Here is a 22,651-nt window from a genome sequence, read left to right as displayed (position 1 = left end):
GGAGCAAGGAGGGAAGGGGAGGGTTCGAACCAAAGAGTGAACCGTACAAGAGGGTGGGGAGTTGGTCGTGCTGTGATGGATGTGATTGGACACAATTTAGCAATGATTGACCCTTGTTTGTGAGAGACAAGCTAATCGTTCCTACCCAGTATAGAGATTCCCACGCGTTCGCGCTCTGGTGATGTGCGCTCTCGTCCGTCCATTGATTCAGTATATTCACACCAGTAATGTCCTGCGCTGATCTCCGATGGGGTGAATGTGACCACGTTATGAATCTTTGGCGCTAGTTCTGATTTGATAATCTTGCCGTCTCTGTAGAAAGTGAATTTGCTGCCAGGATAATTCCCAGAACACGAGATCTCAGCGCTTTCTCCTTTCACAAACATCCGGGAATCTGGCTTCAGGGAAATTGCGGGTTTCTGAAACGAATCTGTGAACAAAATACTGCGAAGATAATCTCACAATCACTCGCACTGATCTTTGTGGAGTGGAGTCCTGTAGCTCAGTGGTTAGAGCACTCGCTTTGCAAGTGAGAGACCTGAGTTCAATTCCAGGCAGGGCGAAACCTTGGGCAAGTTTCCTTACTCCACACGCCTAATAATAATCCCTCCAAAACAAAAATCCATAATAAAATTGGTCATTTTCAATCTACGACTGTTTGTGGGACATTGCTGTGCGCAATTGGCTGCCGCGTTCGCCCACAAATATACAGTCAATTCACTTTAGAGTCTATTATCAGAATTATCGCGGGTAGTGCATGGGATTGTGTAAAGTTAAAAATACATTACACTCACCTACTTGAACATAGAATTGAACATAGAATATTGAGACCCGAGGAAGGGATGTTTGCCAAGTGCGTTGGAAAGGGAAAGATAAACAAGAGGGTGGTTAATGAGGAACGTCTTGATACGGACCATGATAGAGTTGCGTGAGCAAGCGAGTCCTGGTTACAAAAATAATAACAACAACAATTTGCATTAACAAATCACCCCTCGTGTAGCGCTTCAGATTATTATGTGTTATTATATAAATAATCCTTGACGTTGACATAGCGCTTTTCACGTCTTCTGGACGTCTTAATACGCCTCACCGAATGTGCTGCTAAATGAGCTAACCGTATATTTGAGGGCGAAACGCGGCAGACCATTGCGCATAGCAGTGTCCCACAAACAGTAGTGGATTGAAAATGTCCAATTTATTATTGTTTTGCTTTGGAGGAATTATTGCCAGGCGTGTGGAGTTAGGAAACTTGCCCAGGGTTACGCCCTGCCTGGAATTAAACCCAAGTTATCGCTTGCAAGGCGAGTGCTCTAACATCTGAGCTGCAGAACTTCAGTCTGGGATTGAGTTACAGAGAGTGGGCATGTAGTTAGTCCGAAAGCCCGATCATTGCTGGTGGGCCAGGGGATGTTCATCTTACACGACAACGTGCATTCAAGGAAGACACGCACTGCATAGTGGACTGCAGAGAGTAGTGTGTTTATTCGCTCAGTACGCAACATACCTCAGTCGCGTCTGAGCATTGTCATGATGTTTGCGTCATCTCATACACACATCCTTTTCCATTGAGCAATGGGTCCATTGGTCAATGTTGCAGCGTTTGAGCAGGAGCTGCGTAAATTTCTGTGGGTATAACGGGTCCTCAGTATGGCAGAACAGAAGTATAAGAAACAATATGACGTCAGTAAGGCAGCTAAGTAAATATAGTAAAGTATTAATTACGGATAGTACATTTACCATCTGGACTAATTGGCAGAGAGAGTAAGAGCAGGAGTCAATGAAAGAATGTATTCTTAGCAACTTGTGCAACAATCGTTTCTGTCTCAATCTACAGGAGCTTTAAGAAGTGAAAAAGCTCTGCTCTACTTACTTATGGGCTTGGCCTATAGAAAAGATCGTCCTCAATTTTACGACGGAATCCGCTGGAGCATAACCCTCTGCGACCAAATATCCCATCTGCTATAAACAACGAACACATATAAGTTGAAAAGGAGAGCACCAAGTACAGAGCCCTGAAGAGCGCTACACGAGCCTGTGCGAGGGCAGGAGAAGAAGCCACCTATGCAGACAAACTGGATATGGTGTGAGATGTAGGATCTGCAACACTCAAAGGCAGAATTTATAACGTTTAGGTAAGAGGAGAGGAGGTAAGTGTTCAGGAGCACTCCGTTCCTCACACACTGCATATCGGCATCAAGTGCTGGATGAGAGCTAAACTTTTCTGCTTGACGGTCAACAATTCCGAGGCCCTGCTCTTTGGTTCCCGTCAACGTCTCTACAACTCGGGCGCAGACAGCATCAACCTTCTTGGATGCACTCTATATCTCACGGAGCCAATACTGAACTCGGCGTCATTTTCGACTCTCACCTATCCTTTATGACACACATTCGTGCCATGAACAGCCACTACTTTCCCTATTTCGGACACATTGCCTTTCTGCAACATGATCTCTCATCAAAGACCACCGAGATCCTCATCCTCGTTTCCATCACATACAGGAATCGACGACGAAAATTTGGTGACCCCCGCATATCCTTACTAAACAGGCTGTAAGTCTCCCAGAACACTGCAAACTGTGTCCTCCAATCCTCGCATTGCTTCACTGGCACCACTTAACTCAGAGGATACAGTTCAATATCCTGATCCTCACTTTCAATGTCCTCCACAGCCTTGCTCCCACTTGCTCTGTTACCCGCTAACCCCTACCAATCTGTTCACTGCCTTAGCTCAGTGGGCTGCAGCCTGCTTCACCTCACACACTTTGCACGCCCCATTATTGTGGAGATTACCTTAAGCCTCTCTACCCCCACTACCACTCAATCGGGCCCGCTTTCTTGGCTCATTCAAGACCCGTCTCAAGATTCTCCTCTTCAAGCGTTTCTTCGGTCGCCGTAACCGAGAATTTCAACAAGTTGTTTAATCCATCTGCAAGATCCCCCCATGATACAACAAGCACTGATTTCAGCCAGCATCCTCTCATGTGGTCTTTATGAAAGCCGTTCGGGAAATTGAAATGCACTCTATGCACTTCATTTCAATTGTCTGCTTCTGTTGCAGCCCAGATAATACCTTAAGTTTTGTCAACAAGAAATTCTTTTTAAAATCTATAATGGCTATTGCTAAAAACATATCCTGCTCCAGACATAATAATAAAAATAAAAAAATTAATAATAATAGCAACAATAATAAAACAATAAGAACAATAATAATTATTATAATAATGATAATAATAACAATGATAAAATAATAATAATCATAATTAAAATAAGACTATTCACTGAACCGCTGGGCAGGGCAGGTTAAGAGGAACATTGATCCGTAAACCTGGAAGTCACGAGATGAGGCTGGCAATTTGGCTGAGGTCGTAGAAAAAGACCTTTACTCCCTCCAGTCAGCGGACTCCGGCCTTATCCAATTCCTCCGCTTCACCAAAGGCAGTCTGACCTTCAGCCTGTCTGACTCCCATCCTTTGGAACTCTACCATACAGTACCATCAACTTGCCCACTACTTTATCTCGTTGAAGGCCGTCTGAAGATCCTCTTCTTCTGTCGCTCCTTCGGCCACTCTCTTATATCTACCAACCATCCACCCACACCTCCTAAACTCAAAATCGTCAACAGATCCAAATCCATGTCTGTCCATCGCACTGGGATATCCTACTGACGTAGAAAGCGTTTTACATATGTAAATTGTCGGTGATGTTTTCATGTGGGTTGGCATTTTGTATTTTGGGCGCAGTGGAAATGCACACGACGAGATTAGGAGCAGAGGATCAAAGGATCGAGATTAGGAGCCGATGATCAAAGGATCAGTGTAGCTTTGTCAGTCCAGTGAAGTCAGAAGCCAAGTTTGTGGACCAAAAATGGACAAGGAAGCCAAATTGTTGGAACAATTAATTGATCCGTTTTGAAACAACTGTGTCAACGCTTCGGTAGCAATGTGCGTGTGTGGTAAACAGCAGATATTGGTTTCAAAACCCAACGGTGCTTTGCTGAATGCCATAACATCCCAAATGTTGGCACTCACTACTGTGACCGCATGATGAATCAGATCATCTCGGGTCGTTATAAAATCGGCATGTTCTATGTTTATGAGAAACAATCAACCACATTGCGGTGAACAGCTCTTAACTTGTTTCACTCATTTTGCGATGTTTCTCGTAAAAGTGTAAACTGATATCGGGTGCAACCGGCAAGTTTATCTCGCTATCCAGATATACCGTTATATAGCTACCGGCCCAACTCAAACCTCCCTTTCCTATCCAAGGGCCTTGAGAGAGACGTTGTCTCCGAGGTTCCACAGCATGGAAACTGCTCTGGTCAAAGTCACAGACGGCAGCTTGAGAATGTTTGACCAGGGCTCTCTCTGCCTCCTCTTCCTCGAGATCTCAGCCTCCTTTGACGCCGTGGACCACTCAATCCACCACCACCGCCTCGTCTGCCACCTCATTTTTCAAAGTTCTGTCCTTGACTGGTTCAGGTCTTACCTTTCGCACCGCCTCAATTTCGTCGAGACAAAACGGTTTCTCCTCCAACCCCCGCAGCGTGTCGTGCGGTGTTACTCAGGGATGTGTCCTCAGAAAGCCTGTCCGATTTCGAGTTCAAGAACCTCGTCCTCACTTTTAAAACCATGCATGGCCTTGCCGCCTCCTAACTTTCTGACCTGCTGGCTCCCTACCAACCCGCCCGCTCCCTCCGTTCATCGGGCTCCGGCCTTCTCCATGTCTCCCGCCCGACCCGCCCTGCCATCGGTGTCCAGGTATTCAGCCTCTCTTCCCCCACACCCTGGAACCCCATCCCAATTTCCCTTCGCCTAGATTCCTCTCTTGCCTCCTTCAATGCCGTTCTCAACACCCTTCTCTTCGACCGTGCCTTTGGTCTCCCTCCCACCTTTCTGGCTTCGCTCAGCTCTACGCCACTCTTGAACCGTGTTCGGGCCCCGACACCTGACCGTTTGGCGCTTTGGGACGTCCTCCTCATCGGCGTTCTATAGATGTAATTTTGTTGCTGTTGTTGACGCAACACTCTTTCTTTCAGTCTCTCTCATACTGTTTTTTNAATACTTTCTTTCTCTCTCAGTCACTCTGCGTCTATCACACTCAGTCTCTCTTTCTCCTTCTTTGGCTCTCACACTCTCACTCTGTCTGTTTCCCTCTGTGTCTCTCACACTGGCAATAACCTCACACTCTGCGTCTCTCGCAATTTTACTCGGGATTCTCTCTTTCGCTCTCTCATTTCTCGCTAATATTGGGAAAGCTGTCGGCATCTTCTCAATGTGCTGGTGACTGTATCATCCCAATTTAAGCTGTATGAATTGGACATGGTGTCAAATGGCAAAGGCTGACGTGCAGCTGAACTACTGCTATATTGTAACCCGAGCAACGTTGCCGGACATAAAGTACAAACCACAAAATTCTCCCTGCAAAATGGCTCCAACAGTTACCCACAGAGGAAGAGCAACAGCAGCATGTAACGCCAGAGTGCCCATAGAGCTTATTTTTAGCCACAAGTCTCATTGCAGAAACCCGCTTCGAATCTGCCCTGTGCTTTTGCATTTGATATCGTGTCTTATCACGGATTCGAGACGTCTCAAAATGCTTCACAAGATATTATGTAAAGTGAAGTAATTGTTTTTTGGGTGAAAAACAGCTTTATTGTAGCACATGTAGAGTTTTGTGGGTGGTAACTATGTGCAATTGGATGCTTTGATTCACGTATAAAATATAGAGTCATTCCGGCATGGAGTTAGCTGTGTAAATGAAAGTTGGTTTTGATTTATACGACTATCAGTGACAATAATAAGGAAATACATTACTGATACTGATATATCAATATACTGACCTAACATAATAATATATTAACAGGAAGAATGATGAAACAAATTAACTTAAATCAATTACAATAATATAATAAACCAGCAATATAATAGAGATTTTCGGCCACAATGGGCAACGTCTCAGAGAGAGAGTTACCAGGGAGGTAGTGGGCAGACCTCTCACTCTCCTGTCAATCACATGTCATCATGGAATCAGTGATCAGACATTTCTCTTTCCTATCAATCGCTAGTTACCAGGGAGAGAGTTGGCTTGTCCCTGTCAGTGAAGGAGGGGAGACATTCTGACGTCCCTTGAGAGCGGTAGACAGGAGCGGGGCATCTCGGTGAAGTTACTTGAGGGTGAGCGAGCGAGTGAGGCTTGCTGGCGTAATCATCCCTCCAAAACAAAACAATAATAAATTGGTCATTTTCAATCCATGACTGTTTCTGGGACATTGCTGTGCGCAATTGGCTGTCGCGTTCCCCCAGAAATATACAGTCAATTCACTTTACAGTATATTCTGTGAATCGCTTTGAGACGTCTAGAAGACGTGAAAAGCGCTACATCAAATGCAAGGATTATTATTATTATTATTATTATTATTTGATGTGACATCGAACAACAGGATCGACAATGAGCACAGCGTCAGCCTGAGAAACTGTTCTGTCTGAGATTCAATACGAAGCAGAAATATGGACTGATTTTAACCCGGGTCTCGATTGTACGCATAATTTGAGCTGCAATTGAACACTTGTCTGTGAGCTCGGTGTCAGTGTGAGCTCGGGGTCAGTGTCAGCTCGGAAAAAGTTTGAGTCGGGGGACAGTGTGAGTTTTGCGGTTAGTGTGAGGTGAGCTCGGGATCAGTGTGAGCTTTGGGGTCAGTGTGAGCTCGGGGTCAGTATTTGCTCGTGGTCAGTGTGAGCTTACAGTCAGTGTGAGCTCGGCGGGCTTGTTCCCTCTTCTGTCTGTCCAGGTAGAGTTTACAGTTTTCGGTGTCATATTCAAAACCAGAAGGGAATTTTACTTGGAGACTTGGAATAGGAACCTTTGGTCAAATTATTATCGATATTATTGGACGTGGTTTTAAACAACTGGTGTTCGAGAGCTACACATTTAAAGCCTTGGGGCGCCCACCTGATGGCAGCAGAGATGGTGAATTATTGTTGATGTGTTGACCTAAGTCACGCCACTGTTTAGCTATCAATAGTCACAAATCAATAGAACCAGAACATGTAGATCCCAGTTGAGCAGCTCCACACACTGTCATAAGCCCTTCCCCCTGTAATCACCTCCGCACCCACCACAGCCCTGTGTTCAGCTTCTCGCCCTGATATAAATCCCTCAGTTACTACCCTCAATCTCTTTCCCTGTTCCCAGCACCTCCTAATTTGTTCAGCCTCGCACCCTGTTCCCAAACCCCACTGTGACAGGTCCCTCCTCGAGTGCTCAGTGATAAGCATCTCTCCCTCTGATCAGCCTCTTCCGCTCTACTCTGCTCTTCCTCCTGTGATAAATCATTAACTACTGTGCTCATTCTTACACTCTGGGATCAGCCCCTCCCACTGTGATCAGCGCCTACTCCTTTGCTCAGACAGATCTGCTGCCTTCAGCCCCCTCGAGTCGTCAACCATCCTCTTCTTAGCCCTGTATGTTCACCCCACGCAACAAACCCAACACCCCACACTCCTGTCGTCCAGTCACCTCCCTGTGCTCCAGCACACAACAACAACAGCAACTCCTCCCGACGTGACAGGCGCTCTATAAACGCAATATTGTTGTTGGTGTTGTTGCTCAACCACTGTGTTCAACGCTGTTCCCATCTCTTGTGCTCACATCCGTTGCTCACCCCGACGCAAGTGCACTCTGCCTTACCCGCCAACATTTTGTTTAGCCTCTGTGCTCACCCATGTTCTGCTCACCTTCGGTGATCACCACGCCTGTGATAGCAACCTGTGCTCAGCGCATCTGAGCTCACAACCTGTGTTCAAAACCTGTGTTAACACCCACCCCCATCCTGTGCTCACCTCGACTGTGCTAACCAGCACTTTGCTCACATCCTGTGACACCCCACTGTTGTCACCCGCTTTGTACAACCACTGTGCTCACCTCTCCTTTTCTCCCCCACTCCATGCGATCTCTTCCACGCGTGATCATCCATTATGTGCTCACCATCTCTGCTCAACCCCTCTGCTCACTGCCTCTTATCACTCTCTCTGCTCAACCCTCTTCTCAAAATTTCTGCTGAACAACCAGTGCTCAACTCCCCTGGTTTCATCCCACACCGTGCTCAACCTCAGTGTCACACAACCCGTGCTCACACACCAAAGTGCTCAAGCTTCTTGGGCTCAACACAACTGGGCTCTGCCCCTCTTCTGCTAACAATCCCCTGTGATAAGCCATCTCACTGCGCATAAACCCTGAGCTCAGCCCCTGTGCTAAGCCTCTGACATCACCCCCATGATATCCCCATGTGCTCACACACCTTGTGTTCATACCCCACCCGAGCTAACCCATGCGCTCATACATGGTGCTCACCCTTGTGCTCAAAACTGGGCTCACAATTACTGTGCTCACGCCGACCCCTATGCCCCCCGAACCCTTGCTCCCTCTTTGATACAGGGGCTGACAACTCCTCTGCTCAACCCGCCATCTTTGAGCACACCCCCACCCTGTGCTCAATCCGTACGTTCACTCACCTGTACCCAGCGTTTTGTGCTCCGGACCCTGTGCTCACATCCACTAGGCTGAAACTCGGTCCCCCACCACTATGCTCAAGTCTCCTGTAGCTCCACACGCCTTATTGTGCTCACCTCCCCTGTAGCTCCAAACCCTCACTCTACTAACTCCCCGTCCCGTTGTGCTCATCTCCGCTGCTCACCTCATATGCTCACTCCATCTGCTCATTCCCCCATGCTCACCCGCCCTGTGCTCAATTTCTTTGTGCTCCAACCCCTGTGCTCAACCAATCGTATGCTCACCTCTCCCTGTGCTCAGCCTCTCACTGTGCTTAGCCTGCCTTGTGCTCTCCCCTCTGTGCTTATCACACTGAGCTCAGCTCAATGTTTACACACATTGTGCGCCCTTCCATAGCTCCACCACCATGTGTTCACATCCGATGTGCTCACATCCCGTGTATTCACATCCCCTGTGCTCACATCCCTGCCCCTTACTGTGCAAACTACTCTTTCTTCCCACAACATACCCTGTGTACAAACCTGTGCTCACCAAAACCTTTAATCAGTCACCTTCCTGTGCTGAAACACCACCTGTGCTCAGCTCCCTTTGCTCAATCCCCTGTGCTCTGCCCCTCTGCTCACCACCCATTGTGCTCTCCAACACCTGTCCTAACCGACTCCGAGCTCAAAATCCCTACTTGTGCTCATTCAACAAGAACTGTCTGCTCAGAACTTATCCTCATCCCCGTATGCTCACCACCCCACTGTGCTCACCCGAACATGCACATCACTACCACTGTAATCAATCCCCTTTGCTCACCCACTCTTCGCTGAACACCTTACCTGCGCACACTCACTGTGCTCAGCCCCTCTTTGATGAACCCATTACCCATGCACAAACTTTGTGCTCACAATCCTTTCCTCGCACCTCTTGCTCACACACCCTGTGCTCACATATCCTGCTTACACTGCCTCTGCTCCCCTCTCCTCTTCCTCACCCCCTTCCTTTGTCCATACCGCTGTGCTTAGTTTCATGTGCTCACACACACACCGTGTTCTGAAATTACCGTGTTAAATCCCCTGGGCTAAGGTGTCTGTGCTAAAACCCCTGTGCTCACAACCACCCGGGCTCACCAGGCCATGTGTTCACCCGATTCTTATGTTCACTACCTATCTGCTCAGGCCTGGGTCTCAACCCCCGTTATCACATCCCACTATGCTCACTTGTACTCATCACCATTTGGTCATCCCGTGTGCTCATCTCCCCGTGCTCACCCCATTTACATCGTCCCCTCGCCTTGCCTACACCGTCCTATGTTCACCAGCTCTGTGCTGCCACATTTACGTTCCTCCCACCCTGTAACCATACCCCATGCTCAGCACCGCACTGAGCTCAAACCACCCTCCTTGCTCATCCCCACTGTGAACAGTCCCTGTGATCACACCCTGTATAACGGCCCTCAAGCTCCACTACTCTTTTCCTCACCCGCTACACAATGTGCTCACATGTTAGTGCTCATCATCCTGTTCGCTGAGCTACTTCGCTTTGCTCACACCACAGTGCCCGCCTCCTGTCTTTCTCCATCGTGTGCTGAACACCCTGTGGTCAACAGCGACTATACTCACCTGGCATTTGCAATCACACCACGGTGCTCACTTCCCTTGAGCTGAATCTCCTGTGCTGAAACCCTGTGCTCAACACACCTTTGCTGAACACACCTGTGCTGACCCACCACGTGTTGAAAACACCTGTGCTGCCACCCACTGTGCTCACATACTCTGTGCTCATCCACCTTTGCTCATCTGTAGCTTTGCTCAGCCGCCTCCATCTGCATACACCCACTGTGCTCACAGCCCTTACTCACACCCTGTGCACCTTCACTGTGCTTAATTATCTTGTTGCTCACCCTTCTCTGTGCTCAGCGCCCTGGGCTCACCACGAACTTTTCTCAGCCTCATCCCTGTGCTCAGGCTCCTGTGCTCTCTCCCTTATTTACTCAGCCGCATCCTTATGCATCCCTCAACACCTATTTGCTGCAAAATCCCGTGCTTCCACTCCCAATTTGTTCCCACGCTGCGCTCAAACCCCACCAACACGCGATCCCGCACTCCCATCATCCCATACCGGGTTCAACACGCGAACCCCCAACCCACTGCCTCCATCCCACCCCTCATTTCCGCCATCTGGATCCCCCAATTTACTCAGCTTCCTCTGCTCAAACCTTGGTGTTTTCATACTGTGGAAGCCCCTGTGCTCTCCCATCTGTTTTCACCCACATGTCGTTCACCACCATTTGCCCACTCCCACTGTTCTCTCACCCACTGCTATCACCCCTATGTGCTCACCTCCCTAAGATCACTTCCCATTTGCTTACTCTCACTGTGCTACCCACACTCTTTGCTGCACTCGCCCTGTGTTTCTATCCCCACTTTGCTCACGACTATACTGCTCAAAAACCAGAACTCGCCCCCCACACCATCCACCACCAGCCCCCTTTGGTGGTAATCTGTGGTCATTCTTCTGTGCACAAGCTCTTATGTTCCACCACGTTTCCTCATCCAATTGTGGTGCGTCCCATGTGCTTCACCGCAGTGGTCAGCTCAGTGTGCTCACCCACCTGTGAGCTTCACCCTCTGCTGACGCCCCTGTGCTAATCCCCTTGCGCTCAGCGGCATTTGAAGTCCTAAATAATTTTTTTCAACAGCTTCACTTATCCCTGACGCAAAAAAGTAACTTTATTTTGCAAAGCGACGCTCAAAGATCGGTCTACCTGAGGCGCTCTCTCAAACATTCGATGTATTGATCATTCAATGCTATACCTCAGTGGGATATTCTAAATTTGGCTTTTCTTTCTGAGAGAGGGTACAGACACGATGATCCTAATTGTGTTCTTATGTGCTGTACATTTGCATGAAACTGTTTGCAATTCGGCACCAAGGAGACCCAGTTATTCAACCTCTTATGATGGTAATCAAGGGTTGGGTAATCAGGAATGCATAAAACCTGTAAAAGTTTGGCAGACATTGCACTGAGCGGTGTCATTTGCGGAGTCGGATACATATAACAATAATCACTCCAAAACAACAACACAATATTATACTGGTCATTTTAAATACACGACTGTTTGTGGGACACTGTTATGCGCAATTGGCTGCCGCATTTCGCCCACAAATATAGGGTCAATTCATTTTACAGTCTTTTCTGTGAAGCAATTTGAGACGTCGAGAAGACGTGAAAAGCGCTATATCAAATATACCAAATGCAAGGATTATAATTATTATATTATTATTAAATGATATTATAATCCAGCAGTACCACAACAGCACAGGAAAGTCAGCGAGGCAACACAGTTTTGCCATCTTACGACTTATATTGTCTGTGTTTAGTTAGCAAGGATGCATACCTCCAGAGAGATAGTGCACATTGCATTTCAATGAAAGGGGAATTCCCATTTTTGGTGGGTTACACAGAACTACTAGTGTTTAGTTCGGATCATCGCAATCGTTACGTGTTTGAAAATGACACACAACTGAGCGCAATAAAAATTAGTGAACCGTACTTGCAATTCAGGTCACCAAATTATGATGCGGAGGAGGCTGGTGTGTGTCATTAGAAAAGTGCCCCCGTGCTGAGGATTGCGCTTTGTAAGTGTTTCTTTGTGTGTGTATGTGCATGTTTAAAGCCGTAAAGTGCCTTCGGTGCCTAGGGTGACGCTGTGGGTTTGTGTATGTGTGTGTTAGAGGCTGCAATGTGCCTTCGGTGCTCAGGTTGGCGTTGTGTGTTTGTTTGTATGCCTGTGTTTATGTGCGAGTGAGGCTGTAATGTGCCTTCAGTGCTGAGAGCGGCGCTGAATGTGTGCGAGAGTCTGCAAATATGTCCCGAAAGCTGAGTCAAGCGCTGTGGTTGTTTGCATAGTGCTGAGAATGGCATTATGTGCGTATCAAAGAGAGTCTATTGTGCCCCTACGGTATAATAATAGTGTGTGCGTCTCTGTCTGTGCGTGTGCTTGTATGCAAAGGATGCTTTAATGTGCTGAGTTGTGAGAATGGCGCTGTGGTTGAGTGATCGCCTGTAATGTGACGCCAGTGCTGAGGGTCCCGCGATGTGTGTTTGAAAGCAGTTGTAATGTTTCCCTAGCGCTGAGAATGGCGCTGTGGGTGAGTGAGAGCCCAAAAGTGTGCCCCCAATACTGAAGATGGTGTTGTGTTTGCGAGAGAGGCTGTAACGTTCCTCCAGTGCTGAGGGTGGTGTTACGTGTGAGTAGTTGTGCGCATGCATGTGTGAGAGAGGCTATAATGCGCCCCAGTGCTAAGCGTAGCGCTGTGAGGAGTGAGGGAGAGATAGAGACTGAAGTGTGCCGCCAGTGCTAAGGGCGACGTTGTGTTGGTGTGTATGAGCGAGAGAAGCTGTAATGTGCACCCAGTACTGAGAGTGTCGCTGCGGGTGTGAAACAGAGTCTGCAACGCGCCTCCAATGCTGAGAGTGGCGCTGTGTGTGAGAGAGGCTGCAATGTGCCTCCAGTGCGAAGAGTGGCGCTATTTGTGTGTGTGTGTGATTATCAGCTGTAATGTTTCCCCATTGCTCAGGGTGGCGCTGTGTGTACATACGATGTGAGAGCGAGAGAGTGAGTCGATGATGTGCAACCAATGCTGAGGATGGCGCTGTGTGTGTGTCTCTGTGTCTGTTTGTGTGTGCATGTCTGTGTGTGCGTGTGTGTCTGTGTGTCTCTGTGTGTGTGTCTGCGGTTGTGTGTGTGTGAGTGTAAATTGGTTTAATGTGCCGTAGTGCTGAGGGTGGCACATTATGTATGTATGTATGTGTGTGTGTTGTGTATGTATGTATGTAAGATGTTGCAATGTGATTGTGAGATGAGTGCTCCCCCCAATTGTGCACAACTCTCCGTATTCTCCCATTCCCCTGTGATCCTACCCCACTGTGCTCACGCTCTCTGCTCACCCTCTGTGCTCTAACCTAATGTGCTTTCTCTCATCTGTTCACTCCCCCTGTACTAACCGCCGATGTTCTCAATAATCCTTTGCTCAATCTCAATATGCTCACAACCTGTATTCACGCCCTGTACTCCACCTAGGCTCACCGACTGTGCTCATCCGCGGTGCTCACGCCCCTGTGCTGTACACCATTGCTCTCAAAACCTGTGCTCACATCCTGTGCTCATTCTCAGTACTCAATCCCTGTGTTCAGCCGCCTCCGCTCATCGCCACTTAGCTCACCTAAACTGGTGCTCAACTCTACCTCCCTGTGCTCACCACCTGTGCTCATCATTCACTTTCCTGAGCTTCTTCGCTGGACACACGCTACCAACCTCTTCTAAACCTCTAGGATCACCTCCTTCACTCAGATCCCCGTTCACCACTCGTGTGCTCACCCACCAGTGTGCTCTACCCTGGGCTATTAGCCACTGTGCTTATACACTGTGTACTCCCCTGTACTAAATTCCATGTTTGCTATATCCCACTCTCTACTCAGAAACCTGTACTTAGCCCCTATGCTCAATACACCGCGTGCTGTGCTCAGCTCCCTGAGCTCATTCCCAATTTGCTGTGCACCCTAACTTTGCTCTCCCCCGTCCTTCTGTTCATATCACAGTGCGTGCCATCCCCTGTTCTAAGCTCCTCCCTCTGTTTTACCCCCGACCCGCACTATGCTTAGCTCCCTGTGGTCACCCAGCTCCACATTTGATCAGCCCCCTGTATTATTTCCCCTTTGCGCAGCCCCCTGTGTTCAGTCGCCTAACCTCACCTCGCCCTCTTCTTACAACCAACGCTTTACTCAGCCCCACCTACTCAGCCCCTGTGCTCAACCCCAGTCCTCAACACCCTGTGCTCACCAACCGCTATGTTCACCAATTTCCTTGCTCAAACCATCGCTTGTGCTCTCTCCCCACCTCTGTACTGAGCCCCTGTGCACCTTTTCTCAGCCCCCTCCCTGTGTAACCACTCACTCTTGACCAGTGCTCACCCAACTATGCTGTCCGACTCAGTATGCTCAAATCTCTGTGCTTACCACACTGAACTCATCCCTCAGTTATTAACACCCTGTGCTCACAAACCCTGTGCTCAACCCCATTAAGCCCAACGCCCCCACGATCAACACACTGTGGTCACCCGCCCCACTATGTTCACCACAATGTGCTCACTTCTCACTATGCTCACACCTCCCATATGCACACCAAACTTTTGTTCACCCTCCCAATGCTGACCCGCCATGTGCTCAACAGCTGTACTCATTCCGCTCCCTGTTCTCACCCCCCAATGCAAAAGCCCTGTTTTCTCCCGTCCATATGTCCTCTTACTGTTCGCATTCCACAGTTTTCCCACCCTGTGCACCCCTCACCATTTTCTCCTCCCTCTCTTCTCCTCCCTTCCCCCACTTTGTGCTTACCAAATCGCTGTGTCACCACCCTTTTCTCAACCTCATTTGTTCAGCCGCCCTATTCTCACCGCCTTGTGCTCACACCCTGTCCTTACTACCCGACCAGCCCTGTGCAAAACCCCCTGGTTTTGTCCCAATAATAATAATTATAGTTGCATTTGATACAGCGCTTTTCGCGTCTCGTCGACGTCTCAAAGCGCTTAACAGAATAGACTGCAAAGTGAATCGACCGTATATTTGTGGACGAGAAGCAGCAGCCAATTGCGCACAGCTGTGTCCCACAAACAGCCATGGATTGGAAATGGCCAATCATTATTGTATTTTGTTTTTTGGTGGGATTATCATTTGGCGTGTGGAGTAAGCAAACTTGCCCAAGGTTTCGCCCTGCCTGGAATCTCGTATGCAAGGCGAACGCTCTGTCCACTGAGCTGCAGCACTCTTCATTACCTATGTGCTCACACCCCCTATGCTCGTCGCCCTGTGCAGAAACACGCCACACCCCTGACACCACTGTGCTCATCACACTGGGCTCCCACCTATTGCTTCAACTCCCCACAGTGGTTACCATCATATATTCACATCTTCTGCACGCAAAGTGGAGTCTTGTAGCTCAGTGGTTAGAGCACTCGCTTTGTAAGCGAGAGACCTGAGCTCAATTCCAGGCAGGGCGAAACTTTGGGAAAATTTCCTTACTCCACACAGAGCCTAATGATAATCCCTGCAAAACCCAAAACAATAATAAATTGGTCATTTTCAATCTACAACTGTTTGTGGGACATTGCTGTGCGCAATTGGCTGCCGCGTTCGCCCACAATTATAGAGTCAATTCACTTTACAGTGTGTTCTGTGAAGCGCTTTGGGACGTCCTCCTGACGTGAAAAGCGCTATATCAAATGCACGGATTATTATTATTATTACTAACCCATCCGCTCACTAAACCTTCACCCGAAATATTCTCTCCAACTTCAGCTCGCACCTATGTGCTCAAACCTGCTGTGCTCATCCCCATACTTTCAACGAACTTTTATCATCGCCCTATACTCATCCATAAGTTGCTCACCCCCAATTACCCCCCAACCCGGGGTTCATACACCCCTTTGCTCACCCTCACAATTCTTACTGTCCCTGTGCTCACCGCTGCCTGTGCTCAACACATTCATGTGCATACGTCCCATGTGCTCAATCCCTTTTGCTCAACATCCTGTGCTCCAACATTATGCTACGCTATGCTCAGCTCCACTGTGCTCACCCCCTGTTCTCATCACCCCACTCTTTACAAAGCCTCGTATCGTACACTTGCCCCATATTCTCCACTTATTGCACGCCCCTACTGCTCACAATACCCACTTTTTCCCACCACGCCCCCGTGCTGCCAGCCATATGCTCACCCCCTATTCTCAGCATCCACCATGATCTGAGCCGCAAGCTCTCCCGCCATATTCTCACCATCTTGTGCTGACATTTCTGAGCTCACATCTCTGTGCTTACCTTCTGTGCTCATTGCTAGACTGTTACCACTCTGTGGTCACACCAACATGGCTCACCCCGCTGTGCACATCCTCCCCACGTTTAACAATCCCCTGTGCTCCAGCATCCATGTGCTCACCCCTCCTCTGGTCACACCACACCACCGCTTGAGCTAAACATAAGCCTGTACTCTCCCTCTATGCTAATTGGACTTGTGCTCGCAACCCAGTTCTCCACCTCCCGTAATCACCAGTCCCCTCCGAGTACAAGGTGATAATCAGAGGCAGAGTTATTTACATGAACAGACGACGCCGATAACTCTGACGCCGAATAGTGACTCGAGGTGCATGGACGCCACCTCCCAGATTTAATTTTAAGCTATAATATTGTCGGCAGAAAATTTTACCTATTTTCTCAAGTTGTGGTTTACCGAAAACATGAGGAATCAAAAACGATCAGAAAATGAATTATTTACCTGAGCAGATGACGCCGGCATCATGGGAGTGTGAAATCCAGTTATAATGACGCCAACCCCATGAGGGACAACGCCTCAGAGCAGAATCGATCCATCTGCACCGAACATACCGCGCCACAACGGGACCTGAGCCTTCGCCAAAGTGAGCGTCTCCTGATGCTGACAGCGCGGCTCCACAGCCCAACTCCTTACACACCACAGCCGCGTCCAACATATCCCAACCAGAGGCACCAGAGCCAAAGCCAGACACTGTGCCCCACTGTCCATCGTGGTAAACCTCCACTCTTCCGGCACACGGGCTGCCGCTATTCACCAGCCTCACCCTCGCACCCTCTGTAAAACATCACACAAAATATTGAGATTCTGATCACTATTGGACTTGCAGTCAGCCAGGATGATACAATACATTATACATGTGCGGAGCACCAATCACATTGGGAGATTCTCGGGGTGGTAATCAATACAACAGCAATAACAATGATTATAATGGTTGCAGTGAGTGCTGGCGATATTCAGTCCGCAACCCGGATGTCAAGTCAACAGCAGCATTACACAACTAACTGTACTCGTTGCAGCTACTTTTGCGAGCAAAGGATAGTGGTATTATAATGTATATTGTTATACTTTACATTAGATTATTATAATGATACTAAACCTTTATACTTGTTTAGGATTATTATACATTATATTACATTTTTGTACTTTATATTTAGACTGCCGAGCAGTACGAATTTTTAGGCAAGTTTCCGCACTCCAAATGCCTCTGTTTACAGGGCAGCCAGAAGGAACCCATTAGTCAATGAGGGACTCATCTTGCAGGGGATAATAATTCATTCAAAAATATAATAATTTATTCGCTCGGTCCATAGCTATTGATGGACACCGTTTTGCGCGATTGGCTGCCGCGTTTCGCCCACAAAATACATAGACGTTTCATAAAGCAATTGGTTCTGTGATGCGCAACGAGATGTTTTGGCGCTATATTAAATACAAGGATAATATTATTGTAATGTATTTAAGATCACAGTAGATTGTTATATGTTATACTATTTTGTTATACTTAACGTTAAATAATACATTAAAAATATAAATTATATAAGATTATTATACATAATACAACGATTGGAGATTACCCTCAAAATTTGCCCAGATTCCGCCCAAAATTTATTACAGAGTATATTACTGCTTATGTATCGTATAAATTACAACATATGTATCTCACGAGAACAGAATGATTTTGTTGCGGAATATCGTGCAAACCTCATAATTTGGGACAGAGTTAACTGTCTATTTCATCGATCAATGGTAGGAAATCTCCAAAAGTGTCCTTGTGCCATTCGGCCATGCAAGACATTTCCTTTGAGACGTAAATCAGTTCTCTTCTTAAATCGGTTAATGCGCTATTGGCAGACACACAGATGCACGCACAGAGACAGATATTGTCGTTTTATTAGTGCATTTATAGATCAGGTGTGTGACAAAACAAGTTACATAATTCATATGCAAACACAGAGAGATAGAAACTGAACAGTGCAACATGGTATGAGCTGCAGCCTCACAGCTCTGCCAGCTCAGGCATAATCACTCCGGGGTGTGTGGGGGGGTTGGTGGGGGTATAAAATATCGGCATATCATACAAGAGGAACACAGGATCAAGAGGACCACAGCACCCACCACCAAACTGAAATCGAGAGCAGTCCCAACCCCAGGGCACAGTCTCCCCGCCGACCCAGGGCACAACCTCCTGCCCCAGACACAAACTATCCCTCATTGCAGAGCCCATCGCAGCGAGGCACAATCCGTAGCACACAACGTACAGCCCCACAAAGGCACAAAACTATCTCACCCAAAACCCCAGGCATAGCGCACCACAGGGATCAGCCCCTCCCGCATGCAACCGCTTGGGGACGGGCAGTGTCCAGGAGGCTCTGTGCCTCAGAACAGCACCACACAGGCACGGCTATTCACCTATTGCCCAGCCACATCGTCCAAAGGGCACAGCACCCAGGGACATCCTTACCCAGGAACACACAACCCCAGGCACAGACACCGCCCCAGGCCAAAGAGCCACGCAAGGGCACAGCCCAAATAAATTGAACAGCGCCTCCTAAGGGCAAAGACCCTCCTCAATTTAAATCATTCCAAGGCACAGCTCCTTCAGCCAGTGCTCAGGCAACACGCCCAGCAACCCGGCGGCACATCCTCTAACCCCAGGACACATCAGTCGAATGCACAGCACCAAGCACAGCCTCCCCCAGACACCAAGTGATCAAACCCCACCGCCCACAGTGTACCTCCAACCAGGCCCAGCTCCAGCAAGGCACAGCCATTCGACAGATACAGCATCTCCCAGGGGCACAAACACTCCAGGGCACTACAGGACGGCCCCCACACACCTGTTCCGGTTACAGCCACTTTCCCTTGCACAAGCCCTTGAGGCACAGCCGCTTCCGCGAGGGCAAGCCCATTAACCCCGGGAACATTCTCTCCCCCCAGTGCACGGCCTCTCTCCCAGGTCACAGCCCACGACCAAAGAAATGAACCACTCAAGGTAGAGCTGCATTAATTAGTAATATTCGGGCATCCTTGTGGCCTCTACACACAAGCCCACCAAGTGACCCACTGCGTTTCCCCCGGATTGTGTGATGGTTTCTACTCCTCATCCCCAGATGGAAGTGAAGAGAAGCCCAGTCTCAATCTCAGCCACTAATGTTACCTCAGCAGCTTCTGGCTGTGACATTGTGTTACTAACCTGCAGATTCCAACATCTTTCTCTCCAGAAATATCACTGCAGAAGGAAAAAATAGATCAAGTCAGGAGTTATCAATGCAATAATTCTCACAATCATGGATCTGATCTTCCCAGTTTCTCACATCGTAAACGGTCGGTCCTCATCTACAGGGCAGCAATTTAATGCCATCGCCGGAAAAGCTTCCAATGGGGGAGGACGACCAGTACAGATACGACAGGGAGGTAAAGAATGCATGGAATGGGGTTAGAATAGAGAGCTCGAGTGGGTGAGCGAGCACCAGCACAAATACGATGGGATGCGGAGTCAATCGGACTGAACCAAGAATTCTGTCATAGACTAAGAAACACAGCATTTGGCTGAACGTCATTTGCTGTGCAAAAATCGGTTGTGTTTCAGTTTCGAGCCGTGGAGAAGATGGCTTTTGGTGACAGTACGGAAACAGAGGAATTCATCTCAAATCCCGTTAATAGTTAGAGCACACTGTGTTTCCCTTTCGGTAAGGAGTTTGCTCACCCTTTGCTTTTTTTCCTGGTTTCTCCTATGACGTTCCCCATCAACAACAATGTGCATTTGGACAACTTGCATTTATGTAGGCATACAGCTTCATGCGAGGAGGCGACGAAGAGAAATTTATTGTTGCAAAGACCTCGATACCCATTCAAACTTCTCTGTACCGGTGGCAACATCAGGAATTTCTCATTCCCTCCCTCCTTCTCTCCCTCCGTCCCTTATTCCCTATCTCACTGAATCGTCACTGCCTCTCCGCCTCCCTTTACTCTAACCCTCCCACTCCGTCTCCCCTCCCCAAACTCTGCCACTTTCCCTCCCTTTCCGACTCCCTGCACCTCTCTCTCTCTCTCTCCCTCTCATGTTGCCCTCCCTCTCTCCCTCCTGCTCCCCTTCCTGCTAGCCCTCATTCCACCACTCCATATTTTTCTTCCTCCCCCACTCCACCTCACTCTGACCTCAACCTTTCCCACTCATATGCTTTCCACCTCTCGCTCCCTTCGCTCCACCCAATCGCCCTAAGACTCCATCTCCCCCTCTCACTCACCCACACTTTACCCAGTACAAGCACTCTGCCACTCATCCTCTCCACCTTCGCTCTTCCCGCTGTCTTTCACCTCGCTCTTTCGCTCCCGCACTCCCTCCTCTCTCAATTCCCCCGTTAATCATCTCACTCCTATCTGCCCTTACTCACACTCTTCTACACTCTCCCTCTTCTCTATGTGCTCTCACTCTCGCCTCTATCCTTCCCTGGTCCCTCCTCTTCTATCGCTCGCCTCTCTACCCTTGCTTCCCTTTCAACCCTCTTTCTTCATTCCACTGCTCAATCAACAAAAAAGCAATACATATGTATGTAGCATTGCATGTCGGATGTACTTAACTATTCGCTGCATAGACAGATCTTGGGATCAGTATCAAGGAGACTGAAGTGCAGTGGAAGGAGGGAAATCGAAATCTCGTTTAAAGTGGAGGTTTTGAAAAGGTTCTTGAAGGAGGTAAGCAAGCACGAGGCGGGGGTTGGTTGTGGTTGGTGCTGCTGTAGGATGGAATTCCAAAGGGTGGCGGTAAAGCGGCTGAAGGCCTAAATGCCAAAGGTCGATGGTGGTGGAGCAGGCCGTAGCTCGCTGAGCGAAAGGAGCGGACAGGCTTGTAGAAGCTCAGAAGATTGCAGATGTACGGGTCAGCGACGTTATGGAGGATTTTAAAGGTGAAGGCAACAACAATAACAAGCAAAGCAACAAAAGCTTGGATTTATATAGAGCCCTACACACCCAATGGCGTCTCAGAACGCTTTTCAGTAACGGATTCCTGGTCGCGCCAGGGGGAGGGGAGGGAATGTGTCCAAAGGCGCGATCGAAAAAAAATGTCTTCAGCAGAGACCTGAGAAATGTAAGGGAGGGTGCGAGCCGAAGGTAGTGAGGAAGACAGTTCCGGAGCCTCGGCGCATAGTGGCTCAAGGCACTGCCACCGAGAGTGAAGAGGACTCGGGGGACGAGGAAGAGGTCAGACCCGGAACAACGACGGCAACGATTACTGTTTTGAAGAGAGAGGAGGTCAGAGAGGTCGTGGAGTGCAGAGGAGTGCAGGGACTTTAAAACAAGGGTGAGGATCTTCAACTCGATCCTCTCTGGGATAGGGAGCCAATGCTGTCTGGCCAGGACTGGGGTGATCGGGGAGCGGAGTTTGGTTCGGTTGAGAATGCGGGCGGCAGAGTTTTGAATGATATGGATTTTATGGATAGTAGTGGATGGGAGACCGCCGGGGAGGGCGTCAGAGTAGTCCAGCCGAGTGTTGACAAAGGCATGGAATAGGGTTTCAGCGGTTTAAGGGTAGAGATATTGGTGGAAGACCGGAAGACCAGTATCTTGAACTGTATCCAATGAAGTTGGTGAGGATGGGGTGATAGGGTCACGGAGCTTGATGTAGGAGAGGACACGAACTGCAGAGATCAGGAGGATCTGCAGCCTTTGGATGGAGGATTTGGGAGGCCGACAAGCAGGGAGTTTCCGTAGTCACGCTTGGATGTAGAGGGTGCTGGCGGCCTGCCGTGTGAGTCTGTGATGCAGACGAGCGATGCTGCGTAGATGGGGTAAAGCAGAATGGGTCGTGGCATGGATTTGGAGTAGGAAGGATCAAGCAAATCGCCTCTCACTCCTCTCCTTTCCGTCTCTCTGACTGGGCTTGAGATTGAGTTAGAACCGACACTCACCAAAGATGAGGAACAACGTCTCCATGACGGGGATGAGGAGGAGCTCGGGCCAAGAGACGAACCTGGAAGCTGAGGAGCAGCTTTTTTCACGTTCACTGAGCTCTGTGATCCCAAATCATTCAAATTTCTGTTACACACACAGCCTGAGTGTGACAAACTCACACACACACAGACGAACACCAGCGATCGATACTGAGCGATGTTCGTAGCTGGGAAGCAGAAATTCAGACTTTCTTTCTCTCTTTCTCTCTCTTTCTCTCTCTCTCTTTCTCGCTCTCTATCATACACACACCGCAGTAGTTTATTGTTTCTGCGGCGAGGAAAGCCCTGACAGGAAGATGTGGGCTGCCGTGGA

At 48.6% G+C, this 22,651-nt stretch overlaps 1 protein-coding gene across 1 annotated transcript; it reads right to left on the bottom strand.

Annotated features, from left to right (window-relative positions):
- Positions 1–131: 131 nt before the first annotated feature.
- On the bottom strand, positions 132–22,651 carry LOC103173128 (deleted in malignant brain tumors 1 protein-like). The gene is made up of 4 exons (XM_042346055.1): positions 22,297–22,651; positions 19,581–19,616; positions 16,829–17,161; positions 132–430 (listed from the first exon to the last, which is right to left on the bottom strand). The coding sequence occupies exons 1-4, from the start codon at positions 22,319–22,321 to the stop codon at positions 132–134; spliced, it is 693 nt and encodes a 230-aa protein (XP_042201989.1). The 5' UTR covers positions 22,322–22,651.

This window comes from Callorhinchus milii, unplaced genomic scaffold (genome assembly GCF_018977255.1).
Source record: "Callorhinchus milii isolate IMCB2004 unplaced genomic scaffold, IMCB_Cmil_1.0 Scaffold274, whole genome shotgun sequence".
Classification (NCBI taxonomy): domain Eukaryota; kingdom Metazoa; phylum Chordata; class Chondrichthyes; order Chimaeriformes; family Callorhinchidae; genus Callorhinchus; species Callorhinchus milii.
This window is presented reverse-complemented; position numbering and strand designations above follow the sequence as displayed.